General features: G+C 44.8%; 1 protein-coding gene across 1 annotated transcript in view; it reads right to left on the bottom strand.

Annotated features, from left to right (window-relative positions):
• LOC137517718 (meprin A subunit beta-like) overlaps positions 1 to 12252 on the bottom strand; it is a 53086-nt gene that overhangs the window by 2159 nt on the left and 38675 nt on the right. The window contains exons 12-14 of the mRNA XM_068234736.1: positions 6767 to 6946; positions 5098 to 5308; positions 1988 to 2183 (exon numbers count right to left, since the gene is read on the bottom strand). Of these exons, the coding sequence (XP_068090837.1) occupies positions 1988 to 2183; positions 5098 to 5308; positions 6767 to 6946 (587 nt within the window). The remainder of the gene's footprint in view (positions 1 to 1987; positions 2184 to 5097; positions 5309 to 6766; positions 6947 to 12252) is intronic.

Below are 12252 nucleotides of genomic sequence, written 5' to 3'. Positions count from 1 at the left end.
TCTACTGATTTCCTTTCCTGCAATATAGTGTGGTATAGGAAGCTGATCTTTTCATCAATACAAACTTCTTAATTCCATTCTTTAGTTTTATTATAAGTGAATGACATTTGTATAAAATACATTCATATAAGCCTTGTATTACACGTGGTTTAAATGAATAAGACCTCTTCCGAGTTCTCAATGCTTCTTCAGGGAGGGTTCACACTTACATTCATGTAAAATGAACATCTTTTTCCATGGACAATTTGCTGTTTCGTAATTTGCTATTTAATGCATTTAAAGGACCACTATCATGAAAAACGTAGGCAGTTAAAATCTGACAGAATAGACAAAAGCTTTTGGGCCAGTCCATCTCCTCAAGGGAGTGCAAGTCAGTAGGGAGGCTGGCTGGTATCTTACTATTTTGGCAGTTAAAGTGAACGTCCGGACTAAAAATCGACTCAGCAGCACTGAAAAGGCTTGGTGTTTCTTTAACAGTTTCACAGCATCAGAACTTTGTTTCTCTTATACAAGTCTCATTTTTAGCTGCACAGAAGAAAACTGCCCGGGCTTTTTTCCCCTGATGCTGTGCAAAGCATGATAGGATTTCTGATGATGTTGTTCTCTTTCTGATGCTTTGGTGCAAATTTTTTTTTTGTTGACATTTTAAATTTGACATTTGAAGCCTAGCGCGTGCAGCTGGGAGGGGTGATCAGGACACAGGACAGTTGGAACTGTGTCTCCTGCTCCTTGTCACCTCCTATCAACCAAAAAGATGGCTGCCCCCATGACAAAGATGGCAGCCCCCATGAATCACAAACATTTGCCTGTTCTTTTAAAACAGGGTGGGTAAGAGATTATATTACCTATCTATTCTAATTAACATAACTAATGTAACTTGATGATAGTATGTTTGTTTAGGCTGAAGTTTCCCTTTAAACTGCTGTTCAGGAAATGCTGTTGAAAACAAAACGCTGAGAATCCCGCATGAGGAGATGGACTGGCTCAAAACCTGTCTGTTCTGTCAGAATTTAACGGCCTACTTTTTTTTGCGATCGTGGTCCTTTAAGGCTTGGAACCCACTAGAGCTCTTTTTTGAGCGTTAAGGGAGCACTTTCAATTGCTAGTGGTTTCCCTAAACGCTCTGCCAATGTAAATAAATGTAACAAATTCCACAGTAGCAATTGCGTTTAGCAAAACCACAATTGCAGGACATGCCTCATTTTGGGAGCGTTTGCACTTCAATGTAAAGTATTGAGGTGCTGGCAAATCGCTCATGAATCGCTACACACATCGCTAGACTCTTCTTATCCATAGGATCTGTTCAGGTATGTCCATTATGAACATATCTGTTGTCCCCACTGCAATCAGCCACGTGTTATGCTGGATACACACCATGAGTTTCCGCGTCGAATGCGTCCGTCGATACGCGTCGATTTGATTATTTCCGAGCATTTCTGAACGAATTTCGATGATTTTTAGATCGAGTGCCATGTAAAGTATGGCAAATCGACCTAACGATCCATCGAAGCTTGAATCGGACATGTCGGAAATCGAATCGACGCGTATCGACGGCCGCATCGAACGCGGAAACGCATGGTATGTATCTAGCATTACACAACTTCTCTGGACATTGCTCAGATAACAGACATGTACACTAGGGTCTCCATTGATGTTCGTACATTAAGTGACCAGAATGTAAACGGATGGTCACATTGTACATTAGAGCCATTGTGACCATCCATGTTGCCAGCGTGGCATAGTGTGGACCCAGCCTTATGGTTGTAGGAATAGTTTGTTGGTGCATATGATCTATAATAAGTAATGTTTAGCAGTAGTACTGCAAGTCCACAGCCATTCAGGCAGTTAATTGGTTTTACAGAATATTTTGCTGTCTAACATGAGTAGAAATAGGACAAGAATAGTCTGTATACATGACATAAACATGTATATGGCAATACTGGTGAACTACTTACAAACTTAATACAGATGTTAATTTTGTACTTACTTTATTGTCGAATGTAGACGTGGCTATTTGTTTTTTGTGCTTCTTGTTCAAGCAGTACACAGTGATTAGTGTGATCGCCAACATGACCACGAATATGGTAACTGAGGAAGACACGGCAATGATCATCGTGTCCTGGCTGTTTACTTTGGTCTGACATCTGTCTCCCACATACCACCAGTTTGTTGTAACTTTGCACCTGAGTGGAGAAATGTTAGTCTATTGAGAGTATAAATATTATAACCACTCGAGCTTTTATGAGCTATATAATGTAAACCGAAAAAACAGGAAGGGCTGGTGCACACTGCAAGCGCTTATTGTGCGCTTTGTAATTTTAAAAGCTCTTGCACGTGTTATACTATGTGTGTGTGTTCACACTGGAGCAAGCGCTATTAAAATCACTAGCCCATAAAAAGCTCTTGTAGTGTGAACCAGGCTGAATTCAGATCTGTGTTAGCATAACTTGACATTTGTAACCACTTCAGGACCACAGTACTAAAACCCCCTAAAGACCAGGCTATTTTTTAACAATTCAGACCACTGCAGTTATAACGGTTTATTGCTCGGTCATACAACTTACCACCCAAACTAATTTTACCTCCTTTTTCTTCCCACTAACACAGCTTTCTTTTGGTGCTATTTGATTGCTGCTGCGATTTTTAGTTTTTATTATATTCATCAAAAGACAGGAATTTTGTAAAAAAATATTTTCAACTTTCAGTGGTAAAATTTTTCAACTAAAGTAACATTTCTATACACATTTTTTCCAAATTTATTGTGCTACATATCTTTGATAACAAAAAAAAAATCCAATTCGTGTATGTATATTGGTTTGAGTACAAGTTATAGCGTTTACAAACTATGGTACAAAAAGTCAATTTGCGCAGTTTTAAGCCGCTCTTACTTTACTGAGCACCTGTCATGTTTCTTGAGGTGCTAGGATGCCAGGATAGTATAAATACCCCCCAAATGATCCTATTTTGGAAAGAAGACACCCCAAGGTATTTGCTGAGGGGCATGGTGAGTTCATAACAGATTATTTTTGTCACAAGTTAGCAGAAAATTACACTTTGTGACAAAAAATAAAGTGTTTCCATTTCTGCTAACTTGTGACAAAAAAGTAAAATCTGCCCTGGACTCACCATGCCCTCAGTGAATACCTTGGGGTGTCTATTTTCCAAAATTGGGTCACTTATGGGGTACTTGTACTGCCCTGGCATTTTGTGGGAGGCTAAATTGTGAGCACCCCTGTAAAGCCTAAAGGTGCTCATACAGTTGCTTGCAAAAGTATTCAGCCCCTTGAAGTTTTCCACATTTTGTCAGATTACTGCCACAAACCTTAATCAATTTTATTGGAATTCCACGTGAAAAACGAATACAAAGTGGTGTACATGTGAGAAGTGGAACGAAAATCACACCTGATTCCAAACATTAAAAAAATAAAATAAATAAAGAACTGCTAAGAGGGGTGTGTGTAATCATCCAGCCCCCTGAGTCAATACTTTGTAGAACCACCTTTTGCTGCAATTACAGCTGCCAGTCTTTTAGGGTATGTGTCTACCAGCTTTGCACATCTAGAGACTAAATTCCTTGCCCATTCTTCTTTGCAAAACAGCTCCAGCTCATTCAGATTAAAATGCCAGGGCAGTGTAGGAACCCCACAAGTGACCCCATTTTGGAAAGAAGACACCCCAGGGTACTCCGTGAGGGGTATGGTGAGTTCATAGAAGATTTTACTTTGTCACAAGTTAGTGGAAATAGATTTTTTTTTTCTCAGTGTCATTTTCCACTCGTGACAAAAGCTCTCTCGGATTATTTTCTGGGTGGTCATGGTTAATGTGTTTTAGATCAGTGTGTTTTGGCTCATTGTTAATTTTGGTTAAATAAAGGGCTGCTCTGGCCTTAAAGCCTGTTCTGGCAGGTCTGCGCTGCGTGGGCTCCAGCCCGCAGCGCAGATTGTGTACAAGGCAGGGCGATCAGGCAGGATATCCGTCCTGTGCCATGTAGGATAGGCTTCAGCCTATCAAATGACGGCGATCCCCGGCCAATTGGAGCAGCGCCGTATTGATATAAATAGCAGGGATTTTTTCCCCGTGTGTTTACATTATGCGTGCGAGCCGCGATCTGCGGCTCGCACACTGTTCACGGAGATATCCTCCGTGAACTGGCATGGAAAGGTTTCCATGCTATACCACTAACGACCCGCCGACGCCTATCGGCGTTAGCTGGTCGTTAAGTGGTTAAATTCATCCAACGCCAGGTAGTCCGTGTATTATTTTAGAGTATTAAGAATGGGTTAAATGTGATGGAACTGGGTATAGGCTCTACCATTTATCATGAAGCTGCTCAACACATATCTCTTCTTCCCCATGTGTTGGGCAGTAGGATAACTGATTTCTCTGACGTATTCACACCTCCCCAAGTGACTGACAACCAATGGGTAGTCTGCCAGTCACTAGGGAGGGTGTGGCAGGGATTGCAGTCAGCCCAATCGTCTATGGGCTTGATTCACTAACTGGCGCTAGGCCGGTTAAGATGCCCAAACACTTTGTGCGCACAAATGAGCGTTAGCTAGTTTGTGCCAACACTTCGTGCACAAAAGTGCGACGATAACTCACGACGCGGTGCGGCGATAACGTCATACCGATTGCGCACTATATGGTCTTTGCATGCATGATCAGTGCGACATTATTGTCACACCACGTTGTGTGCTGTGCTACGTTATCGACGCACTTTTGTGCGTGCAAGCTGTTTGCGCGCACATTAGTGCGCGATCAGCTGTTTAGTGCCCACAAACCCTCTGTTCACTCCGGCGCTAGTACTTTGCGCTGGTTAGAGAAGGGCTATGTGGAACGTGTGACTGCTACTTGCATGAAGGGACTGGCAAGTGAAAGGAGTAAGGGAAGGTCCCCTGTCATTCACAATAACAATCTGGGCACCTATGAGCCAATGCAACCATAAGGTTCTATTCTCACAGTGGAAAAAAAACAAGTGTTTTTGCAGTATAATTTTAATAAAATGTGTTATGTGTATGTCTTTTAAATACAAAGATAAAAATGGAACCTAAACTGGTACTTCAAATGCCCATTAAGTATAAGTTAGCGTATGCGTACCTGCAAGATGGCTTTCCTTCATCAAGCCTACAGACGCCATCATTTTCGCATGTGTAACTGTCACAGGCCCCAGCGTCTGGCTTGCTAGTTACAGAAGTTGTTTGGCCAGCATCAGTAACAGATGTACCAGGTAAACCAGGAGAAGATGCAGTAGTTGAAGGACTTGGTGTAGTAGATGGCACTGGCTGAGTTGTATTTAGCTCGGTTACATCTGGACAGACAAGGTAGTTCAAAAGATAAAAGTTGAAGGAGACATCACAAAATAATCGCAGCTCAAAAGAATCGCGTGTTTGTTTGACAAAAATAGGAAACAAATTGTTTATACATAAAGACAGTGACATACTTTTTTGCTATTTTTTTATGAAGATTTAATAAACTTACCTAACTATAAAGATAGAGGGGTTTGATTAACTAAAGCTAGAGAGCAAAGGAAAATAAAAGGAGTGGATGCAATGCTTGCATTTAGGTGGTTGGGATGACTGCTTCCGCAGAGTCCCTGAGGGGTAATATGGCTTCAACAAAGGGATCTGTAGACAGAAACTAGACACAGTCAGGCTCCATAGATTTGAAGGGCAGAAAGAACTACAGCACTTGCAGTGGAGTGAGGGAGTATTAGAACAACAAATCTCTGCTGAGGTCTCATCTAATGGTAATGGGGCACTGTGGTAAATGACAAATATCAGGTAAATATTTTTGTCAAATCAGCTGTCAGAGCTATTGAAAGCATTAAAGATTAATTTGTAGTTTATTTATTTTACATTAAATACAACAAAAAGTGCGCTCACTCACTCCTGGTAACCCAGATACAAAATATGTGCAAATTTACAAGATGTAAATCACTTAGTTCATCATGTCACATGTCCATGGATCGCAGAATCAGTCACCAAGCATATAGTGTGTAATCCAAAGTCTGTACAAAGACAGACGGAGCTTAGAGGCGTGGACAAGTCGGCATGCTGGATTACATTTGTTGATATGCGCTGTTTTTATCTGGGAGATGTGAGTGCACTACTTTTTAACTTTTAATAAATGATACAGTTTTACACTATGTTGAGCTCCTTCAGTCATTAGGTTGGATGAGCACTTTTGCTGGGAGATTAGTATTCCGCTGAAGAAACGCTGAGGAGAGTGCCGGGGATAAAAATCATAAGTGTGGTTGCTGTCTTATAATTTGGGCAGCAGCCTAAAAGGTGAGAGGCTAGTGGTGGTGGTTAAGAACTCACACACAGGAGGAGGTGATTCGAACCTGTGGGTCTGTGCTTTTATTGCTGTCTGTGCCTGGGCGGCCACGGCAGAGGGTGAGGACCTGCAAGACCCTGCTTGTGGTGTAATCACTGCGGAAAGTGCCTGTCTTTTCACCATTTTCTGCCAAGGTTGATTGAGTGCTTATTGCACAGGGCTCTTTCTGCTGGGTGTGGCACGGTAAATGGTACCACACGGTGAGGGCATATGACAACTGACCGCTGGTGGATTTATGTGTGCATGCAAGGCATTGGGGACTGTATAAAGGATATAGGTCATTTAAACAGTATTATGCTATGTTCTGTGTTTTCTCTTTTTTCTATGTATAATACTATCACGGAGTGGAGGAGATACATGTGAGCGCAGGATTACCTGTACAGACTTTGAATTTTTATTTATTTTACATGTCTATATATGTGTGACTTACCTTCTACTGATATAAAAAGAAATGCATCTCCACCTTTCAGGAAATCTCTGCTGTGAACTCTTTCGTGGGTGATATAAGCCGTAGTTCCAAGCCCTGGTCCACGTTTAAACTGGGTTCCATTTGGGAAAGTAGCAGCGTTTCCTACTAACTCAGGCTTATCCCAGAAATAGGTCCCATCGTCTATAAAGAGAAATGAAAACTATGAATAGGATTCCGATTTCACTGTATCCAGTTACACTGAAAAATGCACTCATTGAAAGCTAGTGAAATGCTGTGGTTTGAAAAGACTGCTATTCTTGCAAGGGCATTAAAGTATATAAAAATTCTAAATGTTAAAAAGTGAACCTGAGCCAAAGCTGAGACTTGAGACAAAATTACCAGGGATGGTCACATATATGCAAATTATTCTGAGTTGATGCACATTTATGCAAATTCTTATGCAAATATATGCAGCTTGAAAATGGACCAATCAATTTAAACCTGGGTTTAAATTGATTGGTCCATTTTTTAAACTGCATATATTTGCATAAAAATTTGCATAATTTCAGAATTTGCATCTCATTGATCATCCCTAAAAATCACATACTTACCTAAGGAAAGGGAAGCCTCTGGATCCTAATGAGGCTTCCCTCACTGTCTGGTCCTCCGCTGCTGAGTGCAGACTCTCCAAATATTACCTAAAGTGACTTGTCAAGATATCCCATTGGGACCGTGTTCCTCTTCAAGCGCAAGCGTGGGTGTACTGCACCTTCGTAAGCACGGCCGTGCCTGTGCAGTAAGGCGGAGCAGCTCGTGCACAAGTGGTTTCAGGCTACTGCACAGGTATGGCCACGCTCATGCTAGAAGAGGAGCACACCCTTGCTGGCGGGTCTGTGAGCGGCAAGAGGGGGGCCAGAGGATGGTGAGGGAAGCCTCATTAGGATCCAGGAAAGTATCCTTTTTTTTTTTTTTTTTTTGAATGGCCTCAGGTTTTTCTTTAACCACTTGCCGACCGCACGCTTATACCGTGCGTCGGCAAAGTGGCAGCTGCAGGACCAGCGACGCAGTACTGCGTCGCCAGCTGCAGGCTGATTAATCAGGAAGCAGCCGCTCGCGCGAGCGGCTGCTTCCTGTCAATTCACGGCGGGGGGCTCCGTGAATAGCCTGCGGACCGCTGATGGCGGCTCGCAGGCTAAATGTAAACACAAGCGGAAATAATCCGCTTTGTTTACATTGTACGGCGCTGCTGCGCAGCACCGCCGTAGGGCAGATCGGCGATCCCCGGCCAATCAGCGGCCGGGGATCGCCGCCATGTGACAGGGGACGTCCTGTCACTGGCTGCAAAGGACGGATAGCGTATTGTGCAGCCCGGATCACCGGGGAGGGGACAGGTAGGAGAGGGAGGGGGAAATTTCGCCGCGGAGGGGGGCTTTGAGGTGCCCCCCCGCAATATGCCTGCAGGCAGGAGCGATCAGACCCCCCCTGCACATCATCCCCATAGGGGGGAAAAAAGGGGGGCGAGCTGATCGCTCTGCATGCCCGCTGATCTGTGCTGGGGGCTGCAGAGCCCACCCAGCACAGATCCCATCAAACAGCGCTGGTCCTTAAGGGGGGGTAAAGGGTGGGTCCTCAAGTGGTTAAGGCTCTGTTCCTACTACAGGTAATTTGATCCAATTTTACAAGCGCTTGAATATTTCCGGTCCCAAGGACCAGAAAAATATTTAATTTTAATTAACTTATATTATGCTGGTAAATCGTGGCTAGATCGTGTACTGGTTAAGGGCTCTGCTTCTGACACAGGAGACCAGGGTTCGAATTTTGGCTCTTCCTGTTCAGTAAGCCAGCACCTATTCACATCATGGGCAAGACTCCCTAACACGGTTACTGCCTATAGAGCACGCTCTAGTGGAGCTTTGAGTCTGCCAAGAGCAAAGCACAATATAAAAGTTCTGTGTCTTGTCTCAATGGCAGTACTATCCCGCTAGTGCAATGAGATTCTTTCCAAACCGCAAATGCAATGTAAGCAGAGCATTGCAGGTGGTGTGCCTGTAGAAAGATAGGTGTTAAACAGAGGCTCTTTCCTTTTTGGTCTTAAAGTGTACCGGAGATGAAAAACATCTCAAGTACAATACTTACCTGGGGCTTCCATAAACCCCCTTGAGGCCGCTTAGTCTCTCATTGTCTCTCCGGGGTACACCTGTCACCCGCAATATGTCCCGAAAGCCTGGCTGAGTCATGCTTCACCACGCAAGCCCAGCCCAGCCAGGCATGCTCCCACCATGCTCCCGTGGTTGGGAATGTTCTGTGCTTGCGCAGTACTACTGCGCAGGCGCAGGATGCTCCCAAGTAAAGGATGAGCACATACATACCAACTTGCTCTCTCATGACCAGAATTGGACTTCTCAACAAGTACTACAAGATCATAGCTGAGCACAATGCTTCAGCCTAGCTTTCCTTCATCAAGGAGCATTTAAAAAGGGGCAACTGGCTCAAAATATCTTACTCAACTATAAGCTTGCAGTACCAAAGTGCAACACTGGCAAAGCTCCCATGACTGAAAGGGGCTCTGCTCACACTAAATTAAGTAGTACTATTCAGTTAGAAAATAGTAATGTGCTTTAACTACATACTACAAAGGCTTGCTCTGTGAACCAATGTACAGAAGAAATATATCGTAATGTGCAAAATGCATCAATCCAATCAGATCTGTTATTTATAGCTGCATATATTTCTAATACTCTCGCAATCAAAAGAGCCTCCCTTTCAGACACACAAGTCAGTGTGATCACAGTGCTGTATGTTGGTGATGAGCTGAAATTTAGCATTTTCGTAATTGCAACTCAAAATTTGCAATTACAACACCAGGCTATTTTTACAATTCAGGCCACTGCAGCTTTAAGGGCTCGCTGCAGGGCCGTATAACTCAGCACACAAGCTCTGTTGGTGGGCTCTGATCACTCCCACGATGTTTATTTGTTTTTTTTAATTTGTTTGTACTCTTTTTTTTTTTTTTTTCTCTTAGAAATGTCCCCTTTTTTATTTATTTATCCCTCCCTCCCCCCGCCAGCAATGACAGCGATCGGCTGTCATAGGCATCAGCCTATGAGAGCCGATCACACTTGTGCCTCAGCTATCCTCAGTACAGCGCTGCCGTAGAACACAGCGTTGTACAGTGTAAATAGACAGCGGCTTTGCCGTCTAACCGTCTCCTAGTGGCGATCGTCGCTGGGAGACTGATGACGGAGCAGAGCTCAGTCATTCAAGCATCGGTGCGTGCGATCTCTTGCAAAACACACCCCCAGGCCAATTGGAATCAGGTGGTCCTGGGGGAGCAGCTGCATTCACACCAATTGGCAACAAGTTAAAATGGAAGAATCCTAAAGGAGCCCTGTGGTGGCAAGTGTTAGGGGCTTACAAGAATTTTGATGATTGTTTTGAATTAAGACTATAATGTAACGATCGGTGAAGCCCAGAGAGGTCTGATTACCGGTGATCTGCAGTATCACAGGAAATACAGACGTATACCAGATTATATGTGATCTGCAGTATCACCGATAATCCAATATACTTGCTAACCTCTGTTCACCTGAGTAGAGTGTTGTGATTGGTGCAACAGTAATACAGAGGACAAGCCTCAGTGCAGCAAGGAGGACTGCACAGATTCCTTCCGCAGATCTGAGCTCTCCTAGACGGGAGGAGTCAGACTGACAGTGGGAAGGGAAGTCCGAAAGTGACACTCAGGAGGAAGTGTCACCAACAGGACGGGGGAACTGCCTCCAATCGTGAGGTCGGTTCTCGAGGTCGGACAAGCCAGGTCGTATACAGACGGACAGATAAGTACAATATCAGTAGGCAAAAACAGAGTCGGAGTACAGGCGGGGTTCAGCAACGGAGTATCAGATATATCGGGGTACAAAATCAGGAGGCAGAGGCGGAGTCAAAGTACAGGCAGGGTTCAGCAACGGGGTATCAGATATAACGAGGTGCAAGGTCAGAGTTCAGGAGGATAGTCGAGGCAGGCAAAGGTCATAACAGATAATCACAATCAAACTAGTACTTTAAGCTATCAACAGAATCTAGCTTAGTGTAGGATTACAGCTCCAGCTGGTCCCGGCACACTAACGGATCTGACTACGGATCTGGGTGCTCCCACGTATGTGATCGCAACGCCAGACACCCGAGAAATGACCAGCCAGTAGTATATATACCCCTTTCACTCCCCAGGACCTCCCACCGTGCTGGACCAATGGGGAGTGAAGCCAGAGTCAGCTGACCAGCCTGGTCAGCTGACTACTACTGGCTGCCATAAAGGCCCTGCCTGAGTGCGCGCGCGCGCGCGTCACTCTAAATCTCGAGGGACCACATGTCCCAGCCACAGCAGCCCCGCTCCGAGTCTCTGCCGCCGGAGCATGTGCGTGAACCGCCGCGTCCAACGCGGCGGTTTCGCCGCGTTCCGCAACATGCTGCACGGAGGCAGCCGCCTCATGATGCGAGGCGGCGGCTGCCTCTCCGTGCGCGGCTCTTCCACGATTCCTCACAGTACCCCCCCGAGGAGTGGACTCTGGACAGCTCCTTCCAGGTTTTTCTGGATGTACTGCATGAAATTCCCTCACTAACTCGTCCGCATGCATGCGGTTCCCAGGTACCCATTGCCTCTCCTCAATCCCGTACCCCTTCCAATGTACGAGATACTGCACCGAGTTCTGTACAGTACGTGAATCTATGATCTTTTCCACCTCATACTCAGGTTGGGCATCGACTAAGACAGGAGGAGGAGGAGTGGGACCCACCTGGACTGCGGGTTTGAGAAGTGATACGTGGAAAGACCTTACTCCGCGCATGCTGGTGGGAAGATCAACGGTATATGTGACATCGTTGATCTTCCTAGTAACTGGGAATGGACCCACGAACCTGGGACCAAGTTTGTCAGAGGGTTGTTTTAGGCTCAGGTGACGGGTTGACACCCAAACCAAATCTCCTGGTTGGAATTTCCACTCTAACGAGCATCTTTTGTCAGCCTGACCTTTCTGACTCTGGAATGCTTTTACAAGATTATTCTTGATGGTCCACCACATGTCCTTAAACGACCTTTGCCACGCCTCCAAGGCTGGGAACGGAGTGGCCGCAACTGGCAATGGGGAGAATTTGGGCAGTTTACCTGTCACAATCTGAAATGGACAGAAACCTGAGGACGAACTCTTTAAGTTATTGTGGGCAAATTCTGCATAAGGTAAATATTTAACCCAATCACTCTGTGCCTCGGCAACGTAGCATCTCAAAAATTGCTCTAACGATTGGTTGACCCTCTCCGTCTGGCCATTTGTCTGTGGGTGGTACCCCGAGGAAAATGACAATTTCATGCCCATTTGGTGACAGAATGCCTTCCAAAATTTCGAAACAAACTGGACTCCCCGATCGGATACTATGTCTTCTGGAATGCCATGCAGTCTGAAGACATGGATGATAAATAAATCGGCCAGTTCCTGGGCCGAGGGGAGTCCTTTCAG

This window comes from Hyperolius riggenbachi, chromosome 5 (genome assembly GCF_040937935.1).
Source record: "Hyperolius riggenbachi isolate aHypRig1 chromosome 5, aHypRig1.pri, whole genome shotgun sequence".
Taxonomy (NCBI): domain Eukaryota; kingdom Metazoa; phylum Chordata; class Amphibia; order Anura; family Hyperoliidae; genus Hyperolius; species Hyperolius riggenbachi.
Note: the sequence above shows the minus strand (reverse complement) of the source record. Positions and strands in the feature narration are given on the sequence as shown.